General features: G+C 46.2%; 2 protein-coding genes across 8 annotated transcripts in view; one reads left to right on the forward strand and one right to left on the reverse strand.

Moving 5' to 3' along the window:
* LOC308482804 (uncharacterized protein) lies at nt 1-26,895 on the forward strand. 2 transcript variants are annotated; one of them, XM_081016333.1, is made up of 8 exons: nt 1-392; nt 3,925-4,057; nt 4,449-4,512; nt 7,218-7,311; nt 9,379-9,574; nt 13,719-13,887; nt 15,122-15,203; nt 23,366-23,422. In XM_081016333.1, the coding sequence occupies exons 1-5, from the start codon at nt 376-378 to the stop codon at nt 9,518-9,520; spliced, it is 450 nt and encodes a 149-aa protein (XP_080872459.1). In that variant the 5' UTR covers nt 1-375; the 3' UTR covers nt 9,521-9,574; nt 13,719-13,887; nt 15,122-15,203; nt 23,366-23,422. The 2 variants fall into 2 exon arrangements, 1 of the variants encoding a protein (XP_080872459.1); XR_013989414.1 differs by lacking the exons at nt 1-392; nt 3,925-4,057; nt 4,449-4,512; ... (2 more) ...; nt 13,719-13,887; nt 15,122-15,203 and adding exons at nt 22,542-22,664; nt 24,396-24,592; nt 26,751-26,895 and having other exon boundaries at nt 23,366-23,476.
* Nucleotides 14,765-27,832, reverse strand: part of CASZ1 (castor zinc finger 1) — a 435,323-nt gene continuing 422,255 nt past the window's right edge. For 3 of the 6 annotated variants that reach the window (XM_081015954.1, XM_081015955.1, XM_081015953.1), the window contains 6 exons: nt 27,625-27,823; nt 27,011-27,182; nt 22,480-22,628; nt 21,042-21,276; nt 19,669-19,962; nt 14,765-17,828 (listed from right to left, as the gene is read on the reverse strand). In XM_081015954.1, the coding sequence (XP_080872080.1) occupies nt 16,648-17,828; nt 19,669-19,962; nt 21,042-21,276; nt 22,480-22,628; nt 27,011-27,182; nt 27,625-27,823 (2,230 nt within the window). In that variant the 3' untranslated portion in view covers nt 14,765-16,647. The remainder of the gene's footprint in view (nt 17,829-19,668; nt 19,963-21,041; nt 21,277-22,479; nt 22,629-27,010; nt 27,183-27,624; nt 27,824-27,832) is intronic. The other 3 variants (XM_081015956.1, XM_081015958.1, XM_081015957.1) reach the window with 3 other exon arrangements.

Here is a 27,832-nt window from a genome sequence, read left to right on the forward strand (position 1 = left end):
CCCAATATTGGAATGTTTCCCACAGAAAAATATGCTGTATTTACTCGAATCTAAAGTTCACCTTTTTTGGCCAAATTACATTGCGAAAATTAAGGTGCACATTAGATTCGATGGCACATTTACATTCACCAACAAATACTTTTTGGGGGTTTCAAGGTTCTGAAAATTGAGGTGCACATTAGATTCAATGGCACTTAGACTCAAGTAAATATGGTACTATTTGGGAAACACCAGCAGAAAATTTTAGCACTTCACCTCACCTATTAGAGGCAGCCTCCACTACCTCCTGTGTTGGAAAGTGGTTCAGGTGTTCCCAATACAGACCCAATTAAAATGACCTTCTCCCACAGGCAGGTGGTTCTATAACGGGCTCCTATGGACACATACAGAAGGTTAGTCTCTGTTAAATGACTGATAGGCCTTCTTCCAAATGTATATATTTTGGGGTGTGAGTTGAGAGTCAGTGTGGTATAGCAGCTAGTGTTGGATTAGGACCAGCGGGTAGCTAGGATTCAGATTCACACTAGGTCATAAACCTCCCTGAGTCACCTTGGGCCAGCCAGCATCTCTCAGCCTAATCTACCTCACAGGGTAGTTGTGAGGATAAGGAGGGAAATGTTTATTTGAGCAGCTGGGAGGAAAGATGGGATATAAAAGTAGGATACTTGTGTAAGTAGGGCTTCCAATTTTAATCCAGGAGGTGGAATTCCTCCCCACCCCATCCCAAGTTTGGGAAACTTCAGTAGCAGCATAAAATCTTCCAGACCATGTATCATAAATTAAATGTTTTCTAGGAGTGGCTCTCTTCAAAGTGGAAGATGTCGGCAATTTTCCCTTTATTCCCCACCCCCACACTCTTGATTGTGCAGTGCAGCTGTTTTCCTAGCTAAGAGCAGAACAAGATCTCAAAAAAGCTCTTTTTGTCTGAAGCCCGCAGGCAGCCTGCCTCTCACTTTTCCCCAAGAAATTGCAAAACCCTTGCATTTGCCTCAGTTTGAGTGTAGGAGTCCCAGCCGGTGCCAAAAGGACGGCTGTGCCAAGGAAGGCGTTGAGGAGCGCCTCTCAGGGTGCTAGCTAGGGCACTGTGCACCTTTAAGGTGTGGCTGGGAGCCACCCTGCTGTATATGAGCTTCTGCGTCCCTGTACTTGTCTCTTGGCTCAGGCAGATTGCTGACATGAAACAGAAGTGAAAGATTCCTAGCAAAAACAAAGGAGCAGGGAGAAAATGTTTCTATATCGTGTAATTCTCTCCCACACACCCATCCAAATTTCAGAGAAGAGCCAGAAACGTGGAAGTGTTAGGGCATTGATGGAGGACTGAGATGCAGTGACTACATTGGAGAAATGTATGGTGCCAGGTTAATTTTAAGGCTCGGATTTCCTCCCCTAACACCCCCCCTCCCCGCACTTTCCAAAATGATAGCCTATAATTAGTGGTGCAATGTTTAATTGATTTGCAGAGGAATCCTGTGCAGGTTTATTCAGAAGCAAGACCCACAGAATGTGGTTAGACTTCCACATAAATGTGCAAAGGACTGTGGTCTTAATCAGTAAGGTTCATTAATTTCCCTCCAAAAAGTCTCTTTTAATCAACTAAAAAAGTGCCTCTAATTATAAGGTACTTAAGATGGTGCTTGCCAGCTTATTTTCTTAAGAGGCATTCCCCTTTCTTTCTCTTACAATGGCCTTTGTCAACATGGTGTCCTCCAGATACTTTGGAACAGGCAGAGGCATACTCGGCCCTCCAGATGTTTTGGGACTACAACTCCCATCATCCCTAGCTAACAGGACCAGTGGTCAGGGATGATGGGAGTTGTAGTCCTAAAACATCTGGAGGGCTGAGTTTGCCTGTGCCTGCTTTGGAATGAAATCCCCATCAGCCTCAGCCACCGTGCTGCCTGGGGCTGATGGGAGTTGTTGTCCAAATCATCTGGAGAGCACGGTGTTGGAGAACGCTATCATGCAGAAAGTGGTGCCTCCTCTAAGTCCACTCATATTTTTCTGTGTCACATGATTGAATCCTTCTGAAAATGGAAAGACTGTTGGTGTCTTCACCTATTGGGTTTTGCTCTTGAACCCAAATTTGTTAATTGACTACTTATCTAATATTAATCTAATTAATCAACTGATGTATTTTTTAATTGGCTGACAGCCCTAGTCAGAATTAAGATTTGATCTACCCTATGCCCAGTGCCGGATTTACATATAAGCTAAGCAAGCTATAGCTTAGGGCCCCACTCTCTTGGGGCCCCCCAAAAAAATTAAAGGGAAAAAACTGGATTTACATTTCCAAAATATAAGATAAAAAACAAATAAAATGGATTTAGATACCTCTTAGGTCCATAAATTACCATATAGCATATATTCAACACAAAAAACAGCAACAATTTGTTGTTGACAAAGGACAGCTGGACATATAAAGGGCCCCATTACCTTCAGTAGCTTAGGGCCTCATCAAACCTACCGTATTTTTTGCTCTATAGTACGCACTTTTCCCCCTCCAAAAATGAAGGGGAAATGTGTGTGCGTCCTATGGAGCAAATGCAGGCTTCAGGAAACTATCTGCAACTATCTGCATCATTGGAGACGGTCATCTGGAAGCGAGTCTTTGGTTATTGGCTGTCCAGCTGGCATAGGCTTCCCAACCATTACCTTTTTCAGTGCCTCTGGCGGGACGACTTTGTCAATCCGTGGGTAGGAAAAATCCATGCCAAACTTCTGAGCATCGGAATTTCCCCAGCGGACTCCTTAAAGATGAACTTACGCTCAGCCAAAAGACTTATTGAGCAAAGATTAGCAGACATTGAAAATCAACACAACCTCGCCGGGGGTGGGGGTGTCTGCTCCCCCAGGTATCACGGAATAACCCCACCACTTGGCCTTCCATCATACATGTCATCTCTTTCATCTGTACCACACCGACTTGCATTTATTCGTGCAAGGTTCAATGTCCTTCCATCGAATCTGCTGAGCCACAGATTTTCCAAGGGTTTGGTGTCTCCGCTATGCGTGTGTGACGGGAAAACTGTTGATTCTCTCCCACATATAATGTTCAACTGTCCCCTACATAGCATAGCCAGGACTAAATTCCTGGGCCCTGCTTTACTGCGCTTGGTTGGCAGGCCTGCTGAGTCACATGCCGCACTACTTTTGCAGGATACAGATCCTTCTGTAACTCTGCAGGTGGCAAGATTCCTGAATGCAGTTATCTCACACACAAAAACCACCAAAAACAACAACATCAAAAACTAATTGGACAGTTTTGAAGAGAGTGCATGTCGGATCTCGTCTTCAGTTTTCCTTTTTCTGGGATCCGTCCCTTGGAGCTCTCCGGGCCCCAAGCTGTTATCTGGCTCTGCTCAATGACCCACCCCTGCATCATGGTGTTCACCTTCTGGTGCCGAATATATCGGTCTTTATGCCTCTGTGCTTTTATGTTTGTACATACTTTATGGGCTAATAGCCGTAAATAAAATAAAATTAAATTTAAAAAAAAAAAAAACTATCTGCAAGCCTTCGGAGCATGGTGGGAGTTCCCATCGGGCTCCGAAGGCTTGCGGATAGCAGCCTGCAGCCCGAACCCCGGGCTTTGGGCAGCTATCCGCAAGCCTTCGGAGCGCGGCTGGAGTTCCCGCCGGGCTCTGAAGGCTTGCGGATAGCAGCAAGCTCCGGGAGCAAAGGCGAGATTGCGTGCAACCTCGCCCCTGCTCCTAGACCCATTCTGGGGGCTAGGGTCGGGAAGCTCGGGCTTCCCCCACCCCAGCCCCGCGGCTAAAAAGGAAGCCAAGACAGCGAGCGGGATCTACATATGTATTTATTTACATAGTACTTTTTGTCTGTATAATTCTAAGCACCATATCGGGTTCCCTGGTGGTTTCCCATCTGGGCACCTCAGGAGACCTGCCAAGTGTCCCTATTTTCCAGGGACAGCCCCAGATTTACAGAAGCCATTGTGACACCTCCCTCTGCTGGCTCACTGGTCACCAAAGTACTAAGAGGCCTGGTGAGCTCCTATGGTTGGATCATTTTGCATTTGTTACAGGAAGAAGATAGACGTGTAAGTAGGATTTCTCTCAGCATCTGCATTCTGTGATGATAGTGATTTCCTCTTGGGCTTAGAGGCATTAGAGAGTACTGACTATGAGTCCCATTTCTAGACTTTCAAGGCTGAGAAAAGTCTTTTCCTGTCTGGGAAGAAAAAATAGAATTTCTCCTCTCCCAGCACCTCCCCCTCGTCCACCACCTCTCTCTCCGTCTCACCCTCCAGACCCCTCTTTCAGAAGACTGCAAAGGTAAAACCCTTCAGTGTATAGATGTTGCTTCCAGAGAAATAGCAGTCCCTAAGGATTCTTAGGAAAGGTCTCTCTGTAACTGTTTGAGGCCTATTTCGAGGTTCAGAAAATAAACATATCCCATGTGGCTCTTTGTTTTCCCTGTACGCTCTGCAGACCTCCTGCCATCCTGACCTGGAGGAAGATGGCAGGAGGAAGAAATGCCAAGGAAAACATGAAGGTAATGTCTATTTCCAATGATATGTTTAGGGTATACTTTATAAGAAAGTCCCTAAAACAGTTATAATTGCTAGCCTTCTCTTCTTTTCCATTTAAATGACATAATATTTGAAGGCCTGGAGGGAGAGCAGGGGAAGGGCAGCTTTTATACTGACACCATGAACCACAGAACCTGAGCACGGAGTTTGCCATCACACTCTACCAATGCTGGGCAGAGCTCAACCATGGAACGAACCTCGCCATTTCCCCAATGAGCATGTCTCTCTCTTTGGGGCTTCTGCAGTTTGGGGCTCAAGGGAGCACACTGGCCCAACTGCAGCATGCTCTGGAATACAGCACGCATGGTAAGGCAACCTTCTGAGAAACAGCTTTTCTGTGAGCAGTGCATGCTGTCATGAACTTCACCTTACAGTTTAGACTGTCCTTCCTCCAAGACAGCCACCCTCCTGGGGCACTAGGGCTGCCCGGGTCATGGTGGGCTCCGAAGAGCGGGGAGGAGTGAAGAAGCGCCAGCGCTGCCATGGGGGACCAAGGGGCGGAGAGAGCCCATCTGGATTTTTTGTGCCGCAGCGGCAGCTGCTTTGATAACCAGGAGCCGGCCTGGCCTGACCACGCATCCTATTCAGGACTTTTTTAGAGCATGATGTTTTTGCCAAGAAGAGAGAAAACCTGTGCAGACTTTGAAGTATTAATGGATGTCTGTCCAGTGGTACCATCCATGCAAAGGATCATGTGAGCTCCCGTTGCTCGGTCCCAGCTCCTGTCAACCTAGCAGTTTGAAAGCACATCAAAGTGCAGGTAGATAAATATGTACCACACTGGCAGGAAGGTAAACGGCTTTTCCATGTGCTGCTCTGGTTTCGCCAGAAGTGGCTTAGTCATGCTGGCTGCATGACCCAGAAAAACTGTCAGTGGACAAACGTTGGCTCCCTCTGCCAGTAAAGCGAGATGAGTGCCGCAACCCCGGTCATCTGCGACTGGACCTAATGGTCAGGGGTCCCTTTACTTTTACCATGATGAAACAAGAGGCTGACCCATCAACCTTTGAGGGCGGAGGAGTCTAAAGCTGGGTAGGGGTTGCTCCCCAAAGCCACCATATGCATTCCCAGAAGACCATGTGGTGGGACTAACACTACATTATGACATAGGCATTGCTTATATGGGAACTTTGAGAAAGGAAAATAATAGCCACTGGGAGTAGCTCTGGCACAGCAGCAGTGAATTTTGTGCCTCCCCACAAAACTGGCCCAAATCCACCCCCTTCATATTTGTAGTTTGCGAATGGGGCTGTGAAATGTCATTAAACACGATTCATTTGTCATTCTTCGTTAGCATCTCTCCTCAGCATGGTGCCCTCTAGCAGTTGTTGAGACTCCAGTTCCCATCCCTGCTGACTATTGGTGAGGGTAACAACCACCTTGCTGCAGCTAAGAAAACCTGAGTCTGGATGGGTGGCCACCTGGGAACCACACGTCCGCCACCATGGGTTCCACGGTGTGAGAAAGGCAGGGTACAAATGTAACAATACATAACACCCTTTGGTCACAGGTTCCTCCATCCCTTGTTTAGCATTGCATATGAGCTATCTAGTCCTTAGCAAGCAACTAAACGGGGGAGGGGGGGAGGGGAAAGCAAGCAACTAAACTGGATAGAGTCGTGCTTGTACTTTTTTCCTGTTATAAACTTGGAAGCTGAAAATGTAGAATATAATAATGAAGGCCTCTGCAGGCTTTATAAGCCTCAGTCCTGCCCACCAGCAGCTACAACTTGCAGTCTTCACAGGCAGCAAAGCCCAGACCCTCCAATTGTCCCTATTTTCCAGGGACGTCCCTGATTTAGAGAAACCGTCCCAGTTTCTGATTTGATCCCAGAATGTCCCATTTTTCCTTAAAAGGTAAAGGGACCCCTGACCATTAGGTCCAGTCGTGACCAACTCTGGAGTTGCGGCGCTCATCTTGCTTTATTGGCCGAGGGAGCCAGCATACAGCTTCCGGGTCATGTGGCCAGCATGACTAAGCCACTTCTGGCGAACCAGAGCAGCGCATGGAAACGCTGTTTACCTTCCCGCCGGAGCATTACCTATTTATCTACTTGCACTTTGACATGCTTTCGAACTGCTAGGTTGGCAGGAGCAGTGTCCATGCAACGGGAGTTCACCCCGTCGCAGGGATTCGAACCGCCGACCTTCTGATTGGCAAGTCCTAGGCTCTGTGGTTTAACCCACAGCGCCACCCGCGTTCCATTTTTCCTTAGGATGTCCCTATTTTCATTGGAGAAATATTGGAGGGTATGGAATTATACAACCCCCTAGTCGTCTGGAGGCAATCCTGTATAGGGAAGGTTTTTTTAAAAAAAATAATAAAATGTTTTATTAGGTTTTTATATATGCTGGAAGCTGCCCAGAGTAGCTGGGGCAACCCAATAAGATGTGTGGGGTATAAAGAATAAAATTATCATTATGGAATGGGATGTCCCTATTTTCATTGGATAAATGTTAGAGGGTATGCTAAGCCCCTTTCAACTCTGAAACAACACAAAGGTCAACTTGCATTGGTTCAGACCCTTCCTCGCCTCCTGCACAGCTCCCGAGGTGTGTGGCACACCATGCAACCACTGTGAAGCAGGGCCCAGGCTCTTGGCGAGACCAGTTCCAGCCTGCAGGCTGTGCGTTAATTTGTTGAATTTGCCTTTTCTCTCATAAATTAGTCACTCTTTTATTGAAGAGAAGTGGAGCCCTACAAAGAGAACTGAGCAAGTCCCAACGGGAGCCCTGCAAGCTGCGGATTGTTTGTGTGTGGGGGTTTGTGCACATCTTTTCTGCTCAGAAAGCATTAATGTAAAATTTTTGCATCCGCTATAGGCATGGCTCCAGCAAGAACAAAACTCTGTGCTGCTCCGAGGTTGGATTAGGAGTGTGCTCAGATAATGACATCTGAAGAACAAGATGGCTGGGAGCGGCAGCAGAGTAACCGGGTGGGGGGGTGTCTTTGAAAGAGAGAAGAGCCATAATCCCACTTTGATACCAAGGGGCGAGGAATGCTTGCAAAGGCAGCAGACTCAGTTTGGCACAGATTATGCCACTGATTCCAGATCCTTTTGGCAGTGCAGAGAGGCCAGCAGATTCTGCTCTTTCTATAGGTAGCAAGGGTTGATTTGGCCAGAGATGTGGTGTGCATTTTAAGCACTCAGGAGGAGAGTAATGTGTAGTGTTTCTAGGAGCATATGGCACATTCTAAGAGAAAAACATAGCTTACGTAATGTGTTCCTGTCTCCCCAGCCTATTTTAAAATATAGGCATTACCTACGGTTTGGGCATGATGCCAGACCACGGTTTGGTGTTCTCTGAGTAAGCTGTGGACATATGCACCCCATCTTCCTTTTTGATACCCCTAATTCTGACACTGCTGTCAAGCCATAGTTTTTCAATGCATCCAAATAGTGTACAAACAAAAATTTGCTTGCAAACTAGAATTGGACATTGTGGCACTTTCCACAACCACAGTTTCCAGGTCTGGTTTGCTGCAGGGTTGCAGGGTGTTGCAGGGTTTTTGCCTCATTTGTGAACAACTTGGAAGTCGCGGAAGGGGTTGGAATGCAGGAAGGGAAGGAGAGTGTGAGCCTGAAGCTTGTTTATGTATTGATAAACCATGGTTTGACATTATGTTTGAACTGATCCATGATGAAAAGTTGGGCTTTTATTTCAGTACCTGGGGATGAATTCTTAGCAAAGGTTAAAGGCCTGCTGCTGGCTGGATATAGTGTAGATTAAATTAACCCCTCCCCCCCAAAAAAGCACCATTGTGTATTTTAAGTTAGTACTGGTGTTGTTTTCTTATACCTTAATAATAACCAAAGCTTTGTTACCAACCCAGGAGTTTGTGTTTCTAACAGAAAGAGGAACTGTACCTGTGTCACTTATATTTCTTCTTAAGAGGTTGGGCTAGATGACCCTCAAGGTCCCTTCCAACTCTGCAATTCTATTATTCTATCCCTCACCATTGGCTGTGGTGGCTGAGGCTGATGGGACTTGGGAGTCTAACCTCATCCCCACACATTGACTGCAAACTATTAGGAGGGCTAAGCTTACTAATGAACAACTCTCAAAGGCCTGTTCCAACTAGGTTTGGTCTCCCTCTCTCTTATGCCAGAAACTCTGGGCCATCTAATCAAATTGATCAGTAGTATATTCAGAACAGACAGAATGATATAGTTGTTCACAAAGAACATTGTTAATTTGTGAAATATGCTGCCACCAGGTCTGTTGCTAGATGCTTAGAAGATTGAAATTTGCATATGCTAATTTATATGAACAGATGCAAATTTAGGCCAGCTTTCAGAAAGAGGTTGTATCGAATGCTAGCCCTACTAAAGAGTTGACTCATTGAAACTAAGACACTAATAACTTAAGCCCACTAATTTTTATGGATCTAGTCTGAGTAGGACTTAGTTGGATACCACCCAAAGTATCCTGTAAGCAACGTGTGAGGGGTGGGGTGGAGGGTAAGCAACAGGACCCTTGGCTCCAAGATCTGTATTTATGAATGTTGTTAGCCACTTTGAGGACTATAGTTGAAAGGCAGAATATAAATCACTTAAAGAAATAATGAATAAGGTGTGTGTCTGTGTCCGCTAGCTTATATGGCTTTAAAAAGAAATGAGACCATTTCCTGAAGGGTGATGTCAGCAGGTATTGCCTGCAAGAACTAAACAGACCATTCTGCTTCAGACCAGCTCTTGCCTTCATGACCTGTGTGTGCTTCCTGGAGATGTCTGATTGGCCACTGTGGGGAATAAGATATTGCACTAGATGGGCCTTTTGGTCTGAACCAGCAGAGCTCTTCTTATGTCCTGTCTTCTCGTTGTTTAGGAGTCAGCATGCAGAGTTTGTGGCTGCCCAGAGCTTGGAAGCACTGCATCGTCATGGATCTTGCTTCTCTCCAACCCAGATTTCAACAAAGAGGGTGAAGGTGGCTAAGCCTTTGCATAAGAGGCTCAATCATAAAAGTTAGCCCCTCACATTCTGGTGCTCAGTTCACCTGACCCACCCCTTAGATCATGGGAAGGTAGGTTTGTGTGTTGGTCAATTTTGCTGCTGTCATACTTTGCCAAGGTATACACAAAATTGGGCTGTGTTTCATATGTTTTATTCCATTTGTGTACTACTAGTAAGTTGGGATCAGCTTACAATGGGTCACACCAGTGGCACTAGAATGTACATTTTTATGCTTTTAAAGAAAAGGCAGGAAGAAGAGAGTAAGATAGAGCTATACTAGGTGTGTGTGTGTGTGTGATGACTTAACAACTGTCATGATTTACTCTCTCCCAATGAATCCTGAGAATTTTTTCAGCGTGGGTGCAAAGAGCTGCCTGCCAGAGATTTTGGCACCCCTGGAACCCTATCATTGGCTAAGGAGAAAGATCACTTATAACCAGTCTGTCAGCAGTGTCGATACATCCTAAGAAACAGGAACACATCTCACAAATTAAAACAAAGATCCCTTGGTGTGTTTAAAAGTGGGCCTAGAGGTGGAACAGCACTGTTATGTGTAACTCATTGGATGATTTTGGAGTAGGGGCACAGTAGTTTCTGGGGAAATGGAGAATTAGAACATTGGGGCCCAGTACCACCAGGGAAGCAGGCTGAAACTGATCCTGGGCTCATTTGAGGAGTCGCTGGTAGGCCCATGATCTCCCATGTGTTTTTGGAGTTAATTAAGAATCAATATAAACACAGAAGCTGCTCATACTTTTGTCTTCATGGGTGAAGGTGACAAAGGCATCTATCTATCATGGCCGCAGTGTCTTCATGGCCGCAGTGAAACTTCATTTGAATCCAAGCTTGGTTATGACCAGAAAGTCCTGTTCCCAGCCTCCGTTCCTCTGCCTGCAAAATGTGGGATTACTGAGCTCCAGGCAGAGTGCATGGTCTCTTTCTTTTATCTTAATAATCTTCTGAATTAGGTGAGCCTAAGCGGGAGGCAGACTTCTGCAAGGTCATCTAGTGAATTCCATGGCTGAGTAGTGATTTGAACTCAGTGTGACACGTTATTCACAACACACAGTACATTTAGCCATTCTACACACCAACCTCAAAGTAATTTGCAAGTCTTTTTTTAAAAAATAAATTTGACTATTGTTTAGATCAGTGTGGTCCTATAGGCCTCTTTACCTTGTCCCTTAGGACTCTCCCTAGCCACATCGCTCACTGACCCTGCTTTGTGCCCTCTTTTGAGTGGTTGGTGGTTTTTGATTTTTTGGCTCACTGGAATGTGTCCTTAACTCTTATAATGCCTCTTGGTTGTCTGGATGGAGGATAGAGAGGGGTGCCTCAGTATGTGTGAAACTAACTTATGGTACAAAGGCAAAATCCACATGTGCTGTTTTCCTCACTTTTGCCTCTGGCCCCAGCTACCCTGGCATGTGGCCCTTGGAAGGTTGCCCAGAAAGGCAGAAGTTGTCCTTGAACTGAAAATGGTTCCCCATTCCCGGTTTAGATGATGGTTGCATCACCGGGCATTTAACCAAAGGAGCTAGATAGCCCTTAATGGTATGGATATCTCTTTAGGCTTTGGAATGCCACACCTCGTATCTGTACATTTTGTAACTCTTTTTGAGCTGCTATGCATATCTGACCTGCAAGGGCAGTGTTACAGCCCCAAGAGTTCTTCTTCGGCTCAGTTTTTAGATGTTTGTGTTGCAGGGTGGGAGGGAGGGACATAGGGGTTGAGCTCAGACTCCATTGTGTTTCTAGTGTCGTCATCAGGAGAATTGTGGGGTCTGTTAGTCTGGGGTTTAATGAAGCTATTTTTTTCTGCATATGGGGAGTATAATTTGGTTTTCCAGACCCCAATGACAAGCCTAACCTGGGCAGCTGGTAGCTTTCTACAATGCCAGTAATTACCTCAGCTTTGCTCTTGGAGCAGAGAGATGAAACATGTCTGAGCTCAAGAAGTGCTATTAACTAAATATGTTAAATAAATAATTAAAAAGTAGGACTTTTAAAGATGCTAGTTAAAAGTCAGTGCAATGCTACAAATCAACAGAAAGCTGTGATTGGTTGGCTTTTTGTTTGTTTGGTTTTTTCCAGTTTTTATTGAGTGAAAATGTCAAACCTTGCATCAGTCATGCAAAAAAAAATAATCAAATAAATAAAACACATATATTAAATTTCTAATAGCACTAAATTCAAGTGGAAAAATATTCAGTTCTTAATAACGTAGGTGCTGAGAAGACCAAATTCAAGTAAAATCAGAGCACACCGTCCTGTTAGGATTTTTTTTTCACTTTCTGCATTATTATTTTTTGTCTCAAAACCTATATATAGCTATATATCTATATATATAGGTATATACATATAGATATATACACACACATATATATATATATGTGCATACATATTATATTTATATTTATATATATACACATACATATTTATAAAACATTAAAAAGAGCATTGGTAGTTCAAGCATCACTTCTTCTTTTTCTCCCTCCCCACCCCTCCCACACAGAAAGAAATAAAATAAAATAAAAACAACAACAAAAGAAAGTACACATTTTAAAATTCAAAATGAGCTAGCAATGGCTTATAGTCCTAGTGTGCAATATGGATTTTACAAAAGGCTAGAATTTTTCCCTCATATTTTTGTCTTCCTGTTCTTCTGTGTGTGTATGTTTTTGTGTGTGTTTTCCTTTTAAAATCTAGGGCCATTAAAAAACAAACACCATTTCTTTTTCTATATTGAAATACAGTTCTCTTTCAATACAGGTGAACTTTATAATAATTTATGTATTTATTTGGTGGCTAGGTTCCTCCCCCCCCCTTTTTCAACGACAAAGCAGTAATGAAAGGATCTACACTTAGGGCTTCAGAGGTTTGGTTTTTAAAACTCACTCTCTTGTTCTTTACACATTCCCCCCAAACACATGGTCCCCCTAAAGCCACCAAGTTCTATATTCCGCTGGCTCCATTTCAGCAATAGTTGTCAAAGCATAATATGCCTTTTAAATCTATGGCCACCAGCTGTCCTGGAGAGGCGCAAACTGGCTGCCTAAACATCTTCTCCACACATCATCAGCACCACCATCACTTATGCTTGGGACTCAGCTACTAAATTTCCATGGGATACAGGACATGAATGTGAGCCTGCCCGGGGGCAGCGGGAACAGGTGAGTTCCCCCCTCCTGCACAGAGGATGCATTTACCACCCCTATACTTTCAGCCATGCTAAATTTTACCATGTCCAAATTTGCCTACTGTGAGTGGGATGAGAGGACACAGAATCAGGAAAGGTTATGTTGTGTGGGGGGAAAGGTTGAATAATCTTCCTTTGTTGCTAACTGGCCTCTCCTGCTCTGTAAAATGACACGCTTAGGTCCATACAAAGGTTTATGCTTGCTCTGAACTTTTAAGCTCATTCTTAAATGTCCTCCTCTTAACACCTGGGGACACTGAAGTGCTTCTTTCTGAATCAGGATGTCCATCAGGATGCAGTTGATAAACATTTAACATATATATAAATATAAATACCTGTTTTTTCATTCTTTTTGTTTTAGGCAGAGAAGGAGGGGGAGAAGGTTGTGAAACTGGGGAAGTATAGAGGGACCAGTCATTAGGTGTTAAAACTAGTTCAACTTGGCAGACTTTTTGTTGGAACTGAAGGTGGTCGAAACAATGGGAAAACTGGTTACTGGGTGATTCTCAGTGGGGAATAAGAATTCCAGTCAGATCCTAACAGTTACATAGGAAGAAGTGCATAACTGGCTAATGTAAACTGTACCTGTTCTGCAAATTCTTCTCTTCCCACCCCTTCCTTTCTTGCCCACTAGTAACCACTGGCCAACACCAATGGACCAGAAACCCAGGGGAGGCCATCTTACTACTCTGCAACCACCAGAGGGTCGTAACTGCCTGCTTGTATTAAAAAAGACCCCAAAATGTATAGAAACATAGAAAAGGGCTTATCCATTGCCTCTCACCCTGCAGTGCATCACAGATTTCCAAAACCTTGTCTGCAAGCAAGAGTTTTCTGTAGCACCTTTTAGCGAGACACCTAAGTGGTGAGAACAGGAGGGGGATAAGAATGTGCTGAGAGTTTGCCCAAACTTCTTAAACATAAATACCTCACTACCATGTTTACCAAACTCAAGTCCTTTCAAGAGACTGAGAGGACAGGGAAGAGTAAGACCTCATTGTGCCTATTCTCTTAGGTAATTTTGATGTGCGTCTGTTGATGTGACCTATGGTCACGCTATGAGACCATAACCTGCCCCATCCTGGAATTTAAAAAAGCAGAGGTGGCAGCGGTGTGGAGACTTGCTACCATCTAATTAGATGTTCCAAGGAGCACCTTTGCCAAGTCAAAACTACCAGGAAAAGGTAGGCTCTTGGTGAGGTTTCTTTTTTAGAAAAAAAAAAAATATTTATAACCTGACTGCCCATATGTTTGAAATGGCTAATAATTAATTACATTTGTTTTATAAAAATCCAGAAACTGTCATGAATGAGGTTCAAGCTTTTTCTTTTAAAGCTGTGGGAAGAGTCATAGGAGGCTGAGATGGTTCTTGAAGAAACAATTGTCCCCAACCTCCCAAAATAAAATTAAGAACAAATAAAAAAACACCCTATCCATATTACTACAAATCAAATTGGAGTGTGTCTGTGGATAAGAGAGAGTGGTGTGTCTGTGGATAAGAGAGAGTGCATGAAGTGTGTTTCATTAAATGACAGGGCTTTTTTGTGTCTCTTTTAAAATGTCTGCCTGGCTGAAATTCAAATTCAGAATCACTTGATACTCTATACTGAGAGTAGGAAAATGATGGCAGGGAAGACCCCCTTTCTGTAGCTTTTGCCCCCCCAACAAGTTTTTTGACTAGCTGGAGGTGGTGGGAATTAGTGTCCACACTTGTGTGTGAAGGAGATAATTGTTGGTGAGCAACCAAATAGGATGTTGAAGGGTCTGTTCCTCAGGGTAGCATTCTTCACTGGATACTCACAGAGTATTATCTTGGTATGTCTCCTTTCTCTCTGTTCTATATATTTCTATATATCTCTATATCTATTCGTAACCTTTACAGGGGCAAAAATACTGTACAGCTATCTTTTTTTCCTGGACATATCCTTTATCCTTTTCTTTGCCACTCTTTTAGCTTTCCTCCTCCTTTCCTTTACTGTTAATATTTTAAGAAAGTTTAAAAAGTGTCCGTAGACCACATTCTTACTGAACTGTCAAGTTGTTTTGGGTGTGATTGTTTGAGAGGGATATTAAAAAACTAAGACTAATAAAGCTCTCAGCCTTTTTTTGCACTAAAATGGCATGTCTGTTAGACACGAGGGTTGTTGTGTGTGGCTGGTTTCATTAGCTTTTAATGACTCAAAACCACCAAATGTATTGGAAGCAAAGGACCTATGGAGATCTGCAGAGCCATTTTGGGTGCCTGTTTCCTTCTTTGTTTTTTTTTTTTTTAAATGTCCTCCCCCCCTTTTAGGCTATGCCTGATCTGGTGACCTGGGGGAGTGCAGGGCAGGTGGGCAAGGGACATTAGATTATTTGTATGCCAAATGAGTTTGCTGTGCAGCTGTTTTAATTCAAGTGGCCTCTTCCTATCCACAGCTCCACAAAGGGCAAAGGGACAGGAAACATTTCTGTCCTGGGATTCAGAAGAGCATCACCCTCTCTGCCCGAGAATCTTAAGGTAAGAGCCCTATGTGTGGCTTGATGGGATGGGTTGCAGTAGCTAATATTTATCCTCCCCCAACTTGTTCCCACTAAAAGACGCATGCCCTCTTTCAGCCTTCATAAAGCATGCTTAAATGGGGTGAAGGTGGGGGGTGGGAACAATGGTAGAGAAGGGTAACACCTCTGCTTCCTTCCTGTAGCTAAGCCATCTCCCAGTAAGACCAAGTACTACTTGGGCCTGCCTACTCTTTATGAGGTACTTGCATCTTCCACCTCCTCTTCTTTCATTAGCAGCGAGGTGGAGGGGTATCCTGAGCTCCTGGGTCTCTACCCTACTTGTTGGGGGTGGCCTTGCAGTCTGGAAAAGAAGCAGTTGGCACCCCCTCTCCGCAAGGCAGCGGTGTTTGGGTTGGCTCTGGCTAAATCCAAGCCTCCCTTTCACAACCAAGGGTTCTTTTCAGTGCCATACCCCGTACTTGCTGCCACCGGTCAGAGCCCCACCATAAAAGGAACACTCCCCACTCAGGTGTGGGAGTGTCACAATATAAATAAGTTCTTTCTTCCTTAAAAAAAAAAAAGATTAATATTATTATTATTCTTTAATAACAAAGAGGATCAGAGAAGTATCCGCATATTCCCAGCCCCGTTCAGTTCATTAATGCTTCTCTTTCTCTTTTATTTTATTTAAAAAACTGACAATAAATACCCCATTTCCCAACCAACCCAAGCTGCCTGAGACCCCCATTTCTCCTGTTCATTTGATGTTGGAGAAGAGAGGAGAGAGAAAAATAGAAGTATGACTGATGCCCTCCCCCAACCCCAATTATGCCTAATGGCGAATAACTTCGCTTTTGTGGCTTAAAGGAACCAAATCCTCATTTTTGTAAATAATATATTATTATCACCCCCTAATATTCACCATCGGATGCTAGCTGCCCCCTCTCCCTGAGAATGGGAGGAGTGTTAAAGGACAAAATGAAAACAGGAAAATAAAATAGAAGTTAAAGAGGAAAAGAAACAACCCCACTCCCCCCCTCCAAACCAACAAGGGGAGATTTTGGGGGAAGTGGCAGGGGAGACATTTGCCCTTATGGTTAGCACATCCATCCAGGAGAAGGAGGGTCACTTCTCCATGGCCCAACCCATCTGCATATTAGTAAAAAGATTTGCCGTCTGCCACCCTGTAAACATGTGCGTCCCAACAGATGGGTCCCTCCGCCTCCCCCTGCCCTTCCCATGGGCACAAGGCTTCTTTCCTTTTTATTTTTTGCATGGTCCAAGGATTAAGCGGCTTCCTCGTTATCTTGTGCACTTCCTGGGGTGGGGTTGGGTGTGTGTGTTTCTCTTTGCTGCTTGTCGTTCCAGCGTTTGTTCGCGCCTCACAAAGCGGGGTCCTCTCATTTAATTCAGTTTCTTATTTTTTTAAAAGATCAAAAAACCCTGCTGCTGCTGTCTATAAGTTAAGGGGAGGCCTCAGGGGCGGGGGCTTGCTCGCCTGGAGGTCTGGAAGCATCGCTGTGGACTGCAGAAGGAGAAGCAGCCTCCCCCAGTTCCCTAACGTCCTTAGCAGGCATGGCCTGGGGGTCAGGAAGTGACTCTTCAGAGTCTGTGTTCAGATCTTCCTCATCGTCATCGTCATCATCGTCGTCATCTTCCTCCTCCTCGTCTTCCTCATTCATTTCCTCCTCATCCTCCTCCTCGTCGTGGGAGGAGTCGTCCTCCACGTTGCCACAGCTGGCTGGAAGCCGCTCGCTCTCCACGGGGACCCCACCCTCCCCAGCGGGGGAAGGGGCAGCGCCCGCAGCCTCTGGCAATTTCTGGCTGAGGTCCAAGGAGTCATTGAGGCCCACGCCCGCTGCGTTCTGCAGGAAGAAGAGGGAGCTGTTTGTGTCAGTGCCGAGGTTGAGCGAGCTGTCAAGGTTGACGGAAGAGTTCTGCGCATCGTACTCCAGTGTGGAGGGCGGGAGGGCCTCGGGGCCCGGAGAGATGGCCGGCAGCTCTCCGCGCTCCTGTTTCTCGTGCTTGCGCTTGTGCGAGTCCATCTGCGACATGCCCACCACCGTGTGCTTGCAGCCGGGGTAGGTGCAGTGGAAGTGGGAGCACTTGAGTTTGTACTTGCAGTCGGGCACCTCACAGTCCACGCTGGAGCTGAACTGGCAGAAGCCTGCGGCGCTGATGACGTCCTGCTTGCCGTGGTGCTTGCGGTGGGCCGTCACCTTGGTGCTGTCGGTGCAGCGGAAGCCGCAGCGCAGGCAGTGGAAGTGCGTGCTGTTTCCCGAGAACTGGCAGTCGGGGAAGTTGCAGCTCAGGGAGGACTTGAAGCGCTTGAAGTCGTCCAGCACCAGGTTGTCGACGCGGTCGTGGTGCTGGGCATGCTTGTACATGTGGGTGCGGCCGCAAAACTTGTAGCCGCAGTTCTCCCTTGTGCAGTGGTAGTGGGTGACCTTCAGTGAGAACTGGCAGCTGGCATCCTTGCAGTCTTCGTAGAGGTCGTAGCGCCGGAAGCCCTCCAGCATCATTCCTTCGTCCAGCATCTTGCGGGAGGAGGCCGTTTTGCGCCGCTTGCCAAATGGGGACATGTCCTCAATGATCCAGAAGCGCTTCTTGGCCCCTGCAGCGGTTGGCATGGTGATGGTGTTCCCTGGGGAAATGAAATGGGCAGAGGGGATTTTAGAACTGGACTCTGCATCAGACCCACTTCTCTTTTCTGCCTAGCTAATTGGGTTGGGTTCAGACAAGCAGTGTTTGCCCAGCGTTCTTGATCTTTACAGTTTCTAGGCAGTGAGAGGAATGGCAATACTGTACATAGGCTCCTTCAGGCAAACTCATTCCATCCACCTCATCCCCAAAGCCTGGCCACTGCAAAGCCAATCTTTTTATTCCCTTGAAGTGGTTTGGCAAGAGATGAATAGACTTAAGAGATGGAGAAAGGAAGGCCTTGTACTTCTGGTCATTACACCTTTTTTTTACCTGCTCTGCCTTTGTTCCTTTGGCACTTTATCTGTGAGAGAGTGCTTTGTGACTCCACTCTCGTACCTAAATATTTGTACTCTCACTACATCAAAGGAGCAGTAGCCGCAAGCCAGGACCAGACCATGTTAATAAACCACGGGCTCAACACTATTCCCTCCCTCTCTTTTTTTAAAAAAAGATGTTTTACCTGGAACTTGCATGTGACATGGAGAGCAATGAGCAACTCGTCTGTCATCTGATATAACTTTACTGTTTCACTCACTCAAAGTCAGATATGCAGCCCTCCAGATGTTGTTGGATTCCAACTCCCATAACCCCTGACCATGTTGTCTGGGGGTGATGGGAATTGGAGTCCAGTGACACAAGTTCCCCAGCGCTGCTTTAATGAGATTTCTCTCCTTGCGTTTTTTTAGGAACAAGCTAGTAAGTAAGGGTGACTTAAATGAAACACAATAAAATGAACTAATTATGGCTATAAAACCAACAACCACATGCATCTAATGTTGCTCCAACAACTCTCCTGGGCCATGAATACACAGACCTTCAGCTTGCACTGACCCCATCTTGCTCCTCACAGAAGTGGTAAGGGGTAAGTCCAGAATGGGCTGTGTAGTCTCCTGGGCAAGAGCAGCACATTGGGAAGCCTGTCCCTTACAAACAGTTTGCATAGGAGAGAATGTTTATGCCCAACCCAAAGAGTGAAAAGGGGTTTTCACAAGGGATAAATTTAGGAGACCACAATCACTGGGGTCAAATTCTCATGGGACAGCATCCAATGTTTAGGAGCTGGCGGCATTCTTAACCAGGGCTGAATAAACTTTTCAGATTTCTAGGCTCTGTACCCTACTTGGGCCACCATGACTGTAGAGAGATGGTGATTGGGTGAGCCAGATTTGAGTCCTGAGGTTGCTGCTGTGGAGAGAGTTGATGAGTAGATTCAGGTAGCATGCTAAACACCTGGTCATGTGCAAATCATTTCTGAAAATGAGACTAGTTGCCTAGTCCAAGAGTGGCTAAGCTTTTAAGGGCCAAAGGCCACACTGACCCACCATCAAGTCTTTGGGGGCTGCATATCAAAGTGGTTATTTAACTGTCATAAAACCCCTTTGCTATTAGCCGCTCACATTGGGCGGCACAGGAAACCGTTTGTGATCAGAGGGGCAGAGGATCAATCAGTAATTAGAAATACACACACACACACACACAATTAAAAAATATGAACAAATGTTCCTTTTTTAAAGAAATCACTTTTTGTGCTGAGGTGGATTTCTCTGTGGCCTGTAGGTTAACCTCCCTTCGTCTTACCTACTATTGCAATCAAAAATTGGTCTTCTGTAAATTGATTTTTATATATAAAAAAATGGCAATCCAATAACTGTAGGTGTCATTTTGAGCATCAGTTTGTCATCCCTAGGACTTTAGTGGAAGGACAGGGAGGTGGAGCCTTTTGGGTAGGATGTGGTGGGTGGGGCTGTAAAAGTATGAGAGAAAGTGTAGAATGGTTTTACCTGCCGCATCCTGCACTAGAGGGACATCGCTTTTGACTGGAGTTGGGGCGGCAATGATGGGTGAAAACCCTGTTGAGCTGGCGGTGGGCAAGACAAGGCCCCTGCTGGATCCCAGAGTGGCACTTAGCAGAGAGTATGAGACACAAGATGGAGAGAAGAGATACGGGAGGGAAGGAAGGGGAGACCTGAGCAGGGCTTGTGAGAAAGATGGAGGCAGAGGTGGTGGTTGTGGTGCATTTTGGGTAACGTCATCACCAGCAGCAGGAGGAGGAGCAGCAGCAGCAGCCAGGCAGCCTGGAGAAATGTGGAAAGAAAGAAAAAAATAGCAGGGGGGAAAAACAGAACAGAAGGAAAAGAAAAGAAAAAAATAGAACCAAAATGAGAACCCAAGAGTGTAAGCAGTACAATGAAAATGGAGAGCACGTTCACACGTACAAGAATGGAACCACTGACAGAGGAGATGGAGAGTGTGATGGACAGCAGTGATGGAGTGAACATACCCAGAGACCAACAGGGAAGAGCAAGAGGTGGCAGAGGGCCCTGTGAGTATCAAAAGAGGGACGACTGCAGTTTTACCGCCTGCCCTCCCCATCTGGTTTGTGGCAGGCTGGCTACAGTCAAGCACCGTCATCCTGGAGAGGTGTGATGAGCAGTGGTGCAGTTTAAAGAGAAGAGTATGGCTGCTTCCTTACTGCTATGAGTTTCTATGCTCTGCCCTGTTTGTGGAGTGGTTGTGATTAGCATTTACTTGCCATCCTGATATTGACCGGTGTTTTTTAGTAATGCGTTTCCATCAGCCCCAGCAGGCTGCCCCAAACAAAGGCCATCAACTTGAACTGTGGTGTGGGGAACAGTTACTTTTAAAAATGGCTATTATGGGGATACTCTGAGGTATCTTTTTAGGTTAATGCTCCTTGATGAAATTGTGGGGTGTGCCAGCCAACCACACTGACGTGTCCCCCTGATAACCCCAAGCCCTGACACTCTTGCTTAGATTGGTGACAGGTGCTAGAATTTCCCCCCAAAACCTGGATCACAGTATAATAATCTCCCCAAAGGGTAACTGTGTAAAGTTCAATTTGTTTGATCACTGGGGCGGTGGTGGGGAGATTTTAAGTGAGCAAGTACTGATACCTTTATTTCCATCAGGAATTATTTTAGCAAGGTATGAGCTGCACATCCCATTCTGGATCAGAATAAAAATACTTTCACAAACCAGGAATGGTGATGTCAAAGGGGCTCTCTTAAATGACACACATGGCAGGAGGAGGATTTGGCGCAGCTTGTGCGAGAGAGCACCCAAGGGATGCAACTTTTAGGCTGCTCAGAAGCAAAGCGTCACCAATAAACCGTTTCCTCCCAGTGTCACTTACCGGCTGAAGTGCTTTCGTTGCCCACTGGCGTGCTGGAGCAGCTGCGGTCCATATTGGAGGACTCAGAGGAGATGCCACCAGGGCTGCATCCTGTGTAGTCAATGTACTCATCTGTCTCGGTATCCATCATACTTTGGGGTCCCTGGAAGGAAGCAGGAGTCCCTGATGAGGCTGGGCTGGGAGCCATGCTGCTGACTTGGGGGAGGTTTTCGTTCCTTGGAGTGTGTCCAATAACCTGCAGCGAGAAACGCGATATTGGGAGGGGTGTGTTTGACTTCTACACCAATAACAGTAGTTGGGTTCCAAGTGGACATCTGTTTGGTGCTAGGTCATGTTGGCTAGCACAATCAGGCTGGCATCATATACATCACCTGCCTAAAGGGTGTTAATGCTGGCATTGTGAATTCTGTGTATATATGCAGAGGATGCCGCCAGAGCCTGGGCCTGGGAGTGTTAATCTTGGCATCAGCATTGGGCTGTGTTGAACTTGCTGAATTTAGCAGCTGCGACTAAGGCAGAGGCAGCATGTGCATTAAGATGTGCTGGGGGGAGGGGAATCTTTTGATTATGCATTATATTACTACTATCACTACTACTACATTTGCCACCTGCCCTTCACCAGCAGGTCCTGGGGTGGGTTACAGCACTTTAAATTTCAGAATTAAAAACTGTTAAAACAGAGGAAAGTTACAGGAACAGGGTGGGTCCTGAAAACAGACACCTCGGTTGTCAAAGGCCAGAGCAGAGTGTTCACAGCATTCACTGAAATCTGTGTAGTGCCAGTGCAATATGCACCTCTGTGGGCAGGAAAGTCTACAACTTAGGGGTGGCAACCCCCTGCCAAGTTTCTGAGGGCAATGGAATGACTAAAAGGTCACCCTCTGCTCAACTGTAGGGAAGGAAGTGGTTTCTCAGACATTTGGGGCCTGAGTCATTTAAGACTTTTAATACAAGTGAGAACACTTTCAGCTGGGCCTGGGAACAAACTGGCAACCAATGCAGTTGTTTTAAAATAAGAGCAAAGGGGGATAATATAGGGGGATGATTCTAATGTCACGTTTTCTAACATAACTGGAATGCTTTTTGAATATTTGCAGAAGTAATACAATGGTAGAACTGAATGTGAATGCAGATTTTAGAGCAAAGATCAGGAGCTGCGAGGAATTTTGAAGATTCTGCTTTCACATCTTGTCCTGGACAATTCACATAGGTCTTGGGGAAGGGCTGTAGCTCAGCGGTAAAGCATCTGTCTGGCATGTAGAAGATCCTAATTCCTGGTAACTTCAGGTGGGCCTGGAAAAAGCTGCTGCCCAAAGAGCTGCTGCCAGTCAGTTCTGAGCTGAATAGTCTGACATGATATAGCAACTTCTTACGTGGGGAGGTGCCATAGCTTAGTGGTTTCTAAGCATATTTATAGCCACCCTGCAGGAGGAGTCACCTGAGTGGGAACACGGTCGAAGTTCTTCCCCAGCATCCTTCTCATGTGCTTCCTGGCATGGGATGTCATCTGATGCTTCAGGAGGAAGGAGAACTGGCAGCCTTCACGGATGCAATGGAAATGGCTGTTCACTTGGTTGTACTTGCAACCTGGGAGAGAGGGAATGCAAAACAGATGCAAACCTCGTAAGTTAACAGTGGCCAGGAGTGGAGCAGCTGCGCTCTGGGCAGGGGGCTTGGCAATGGCTGCTGTCCTATTTGATCTCTGAGAGAGTGCAGCAATTGGGACTGACTGCTGGCTCTTCCGCATCCCCAGACTTGTGTGTTAAATACTTCCTAATGTGGGAGAACAAGGCAGAAAGGATTCTCTTGCTGAAAAGGAGTCAGGAAAAAGAACTTGTTTTAAACTAGTAGCATAGGCTTCTGACACAGGTGAGAAGGGGGGCGGTTACTTTATTAATTGTCTTAGAATCCAAGACTTAAATCAGGTGTAGGTAACCTGTGACTCTCCAGATGTTGCCTGAACTAACTTACAACACCCAACAGTCCCAGCAAGCATGGCTAATGGTCAGGGATGGTGAGAGCTGTAGGCCAGCAACATCTGGCAGCCAGAGTTTCCCCACATCTGATTAAGATGGAAGGATGTCCTTCCCCTACTTTCCTCACCTAGTCCAATCAGTGCACATGGCACAAAGCCTGGCTGGCAAGGGGGTCAGTGTGGAGGAGGTCTCGTGTCACCTAAAAGGTTTTTAGGGCCACTCAGCATGAGTGCTGGTTGAATCCTTTCTGCTTTGCCAAAGGCGGTGGTGGGAGAAGTCTCAAACGAACAAGGAGAGAGAAGGGTTACATGGCTCTAGAGTAATAATGGGGAACCTTTGTCCTCATAGGTGGTGGTGGGACTCCAACTCCCATCAGCCCCAGCAAGCAGCACAGCCAACGGCCAGAGAGGATGGGAGATGTATTCCAGCAACATCTGGGGGAAAGATGAGTGAGATAATGTATGTGAAGCCCTTTTGGTGTCCTAATTTTTCTATGTAATTAACTAAGTAAGGCTGCAACATTTAATTTATTAATTGGCTAGATCAATCCATTAAAAACCATGTTGATAGACTAAAAATGTGTCCAAATTAATTGGACAACATTTTTTGAAGCCCAGTTTTTAAATGCAAGTAGTTATGAAAATTGCAGCTGGCAGAGGAGGATATGCATCTCCTAAGTTAATGCCTTGTGCATTAACAAAAGCAAAAGAAACACATTTTGTTTCGTTTGTTTCAGAACAGATTTGTTTAAGTTTAATCAATTAATTGAGTAACTTGGTAAGATTCCTTTAACGGGATGGCAGCCCTGATTTCTCCTTTTTTCTTTGGGGGGTTTAGATGAGGGTGGCCCTCTGGCTGTAATGTTGGACTCCAACTCCCATCAGCCCCAGAGGTAGCATGACCGGTAGGCAAGTGATAGTGATGATTCAGAGGATGGTGCCAGAGCTCAGTCTGTTCAACACCTGTTTAGAAAAAAACATTGTTCTGCTTGCCCAGAAGCTCATGACTATCGAACTGAAGCAGGCTCTTGGCCTTATTTGAGGAATATTTGGGTGCATTACTTTGCATGCTTGAAAAGCATCACAAACAGTCCATGTTCACCAACAATATTGTGCACACAAATCCACACACATCATGAAGAACCTCTTCTCTTCCTCAGCGCATCCATAAATGTCCCCCACCACAATGCCTGCTCCTTGCCAAATTCAGCCAGTGAATCAAGCAAACTGTATGTTCTTAAGAAAGTGGCACTGTTTTATGTCTCTGCCAAGTTTGGTATTTGTTTAAATATTATTCTCTCACCCCGTAGAACTCCCCCCCGTCACCCAGCGCCCCCCTGTTCTGTCTCTATCAACCCGCCACCCTCTTCTCTTTTCAGGAAGAAGAACAAACAGTGCTGGCAGGACTGAAACTGTATCGGCCGCAGGCAGGTGAAGGCTTGCCCGTTGCTGGGGCAGCCGAGTGTCATGTATCATCGGGCGGCTTTGTCTGGCCCCAGCCATCCCCTGGAACAGCACCGGTTGAGCAAACAGCGGCAACCGCCAAGCCGCTTGACATTCGTAAGCCAAGACCCAGGTAAGGGGCAGACTGACGGTGTTGTTTGCCGTTGCCCAGGTTACCACAGGCCTCGCTGCCTCTCCAACATGAATTCTTTATGAAGTAAAAAACCCACAAAAACCCACAACCGAATAGGAAGAGATCTCTCTCCTGCTCTCGCTTTGAACGTTGGCTGTTTTGTTTTGTCGTGTGTGTGTGTGTGGGTGTGTGTGTGCGTGTATTGGCTATTTTTATCCCCATCAATAGAATCAGTTGTGTTCAGGGGGGTAGCGGGGAGGCAGCCAGGGACACAAAGAAGGCCATGGCTTGTTTGTTCTCCAGGACTCCAGCGAATACATGGTGCCCCAGACAACATGGGGCTAAACACTTCTCTGGGGTGAGAGGTGCAGGTACAGCTGGTGGAGAAAAGAGGGGGCTGCCAGTTTCAAAAGCCAAAGGCGACTCTCCCCCTGCCTACAAATAATGGCTTAGAAGCCAAATTTATCTCCCCACCTCCTTGGACCATCTGCATAGAGGAAAGGTGGCTGCCTGAAGAAGCTTACAAAAAACTATCTGTCAAACAAGAAGCCTCCAGAATCTGTTTCTGAGACTGGAGCCGCCATATGCATGGCCAGTCCTGCATGGAATCTTTGACTGCAAAGCCAGCAAGTTGGCTGGTTTGAGGTGGGTGGGTGTTATTGGCTTTTCAGTTAGGGATTTAGAACCTGTGTCCACACACAACACATACAGCCATCCCTGACCACTGGCCATGCTGGCTGGGGCTGATGGGAGCTGGAGTCCAGCAACAAACACCTGGAGGGCCACCCCCATTGTAGGCCTTCTGGAAAGGGTCTCCACCACTTCCACACACACCTATGACCCTGCTAGGCCTCAGCACCAGTTAAACTAAGAGGTGCAAAACCCAGGTCCCAGCTATCACTGGTGCCCTAAAAACTGGTCCTGTCATTTGGATTACTGGGGGCAGAAAGCTGGTTTCTATATGGGATGGCTCTTAAATTTTGCAGATAAATAAGCAACTTAGAACTGGTTGCACCCCTATTAAATAACCAGGTAGTGACATGGTCCAGGGATTGGCACAACCCCTTCTGGTTGCAGTTCAGCAGCTGATCCATTGGGGCTGAGTGCTGGGTGCCTCTGCTCATAGTCTGCAGAAGGGGCCAACCATGTGTGGGTTTAGCCCAGGAGGGTTCACTTTTGTTTGCCGTAGCAGCTGGAGGAAAGGAGGGGGAGGTGTTTACAATTTCGTAATTGTTTTTGGCATGGCCCTAATAAGTCTGGCAAGCAGATCTGCCAACCACACACCCTGCCGCCTATCAGGCGCTTTGATGTGCCTGGATGGTTGGCATCGAAAGAGGCAATGTGCTTGCCTCCAGCGCCGAAGCGACTGTAGATGCCAGAAGAGAGAATGGGAGGATTCTCCCCCTTACCCTGCCACTACCACCATTGGGAAATATTTACCCTTTGGCTTTTGCTAGGCAGATCTGGCAAGGAGTATCAAAAAATGTACTCCTCAAGCCAAGGGGTATCATGCAAAAAGGACTACTGGGAGATTTCAGGGTTCTTCCATCACACTCAAATTTCTAAGGTGATCAGAGCAAGTGTTTGCTCCCCGTGACTCTCCTCCTGCAACCAGGGTGAGCAGAGACATCTCGCCTTGCTGGGGAGTTGCCACTGGGGTTGTATCTGTTAGAAACAGCTGTGGGTTGCCTTCCCCACTTGCATTCTTAACTACTCAGGGCAGGACCCACTGATCAAAGGAACTTTTCCAAACCTGTTTGTCTGCCTACCCACACAGAAAGTAGGTGATTTGGCTTGGAATAGAAGTGCACTCAGTTCTGGTTGTGTGAAAGGCTAGGGAGATGGTGCAGTTGTAGCAATTGGAGAGCTGGACAAGGAGGTGGGGAAACCTACCTTTAAATCCTCACTCAGCCATGACATTCACTGGCTGACCCAGTATCAGTCAGTCTACCCTACCTCACAGGGATGTTGGGACAATCATACCATTTTGAGGTGTGATATAAAATAAAAAGGCTAGTAAGAAGGGGCTCTTTCCAGGCACTAACGACCTGTATGCTCGCCACGGCACCCTTACAAAAATCAACCTGATGTGTAAGTAAACATATTTATTTTGTTTAGAGAGAGAGGTCACTAGTTTCCCACTTTCTTTCATCTACAGGAAACAGATCCTGCAAAGGTGGCTGGGAACTTCCCACTGCTTGGGGAAAGGGAACAGAATCCGTTATCAAAGGAGGAGGAAGATAACCTGGTGGAAAAAACACTCTTTACTCTTTATGGAGGAAATGGCCAAGAGTGACAGAGTGCAATTGTATGCACACTTCCTTGTGGGTTTTAGATCCAGTGTCAGACTTTTTGCTGCTGCCAACTGGTGAAAGATCCTGCCCCAGCACTGTGTTACACCAGAGGAGAGAGACTTACCTAGCCTGCCGCACTCTTCCCTCTTGGTGAAGTACTTGAAGCCGTTGGCTGCTCTGCGCTCTGCCTTCTCGTGCTTCTTCACGTGCCAGGGGAGTTTGGTGGTGATGTTGGTCACAAAAAAGCAGCCAGGGCGAAGACAGTGGTAATGCCCTCGCATTCGAAACTCACAGTGCTGGAAGGAGAAGATGAGGGCAAGCAAGGTCAGCATACAACACAAACAGCAACCCTGACTCAGAACAAAACCCAACCAAGTTAGCGTGAGGTCTGGTGGTAGGAATCTCCCAGTAGAATTTTTTCTCTCTGACCCTTATGAAATGCACGTATTTTTCCATGTAGATTGTGTTTTCTGCAGATTGCTGTTTATTCTAATTCAGCTGTAAACAATGGGTTTTTCCGGGGAAAAGCAGCGGGGCATCGACCCCATTCTGCTTCTCTGGGATGCAATAAAATTTTACTCAGAGTAGACCTTCTGAAGTTAATGGACCTAAGTCAGACATGTTTATTCATTTCAATGGGTGTAGTCAGAGCATGACACCAGTGGGCTCCAAGCTCCTGCCTTGGCTCCCCCACCCACTGTTGTCCCTTCACCCCCCCCCCAAGCCTTTCACCCTTACCTGGTTAGGACAGAGACATTGCAGGGAGTAATAAGCAAACTGGTCTCGCACATTCACGAGGTTGTTGTTGGGGTTGATGTGGTCGAGGCAGTGGGACTCGGCCTTTCCGGAGGTTTTGCACACGTACTTGCAGTTCCCAAACAGACAGTGGAAGTGGAATTTGTTGGCATACTTGCAATCTGTTGCCAGGCATGGATCACTGGGGAAT

The sequence above is a fragment of the Podarcis pityusensis genome (assembly GCF_964106645.2).
Source record: "Podarcis pityusensis genome assembly, chromosome: 8".
Lineage (NCBI taxonomy): Eukaryota > Metazoa > Chordata > Lepidosauria > Squamata > Lacertidae > Podarcis > Podarcis pityusensis.

What these genes read in the sequence shown, in the direction of transcription:
- LOC308482804 (XM_081016333.1), top strand. An exon ending in TACAGGAAGAAGATAGACGT is followed by an intron (nt 4,058 to 4,448) that starts GTAAGTAGGATT and finishes TACGCTCTGCAG; the next exon opens with ACCTCCTGCCATCCTGACCT. An exon ending in CGGATTGTTTGTGTGTGGGG is followed by an intron (nt 7,312 to 9,378) that starts GTTTGTGCACAT and finishes CTCGTTGTTTAG; the next exon opens with GAGTCAGCATGCAGAGTTTG.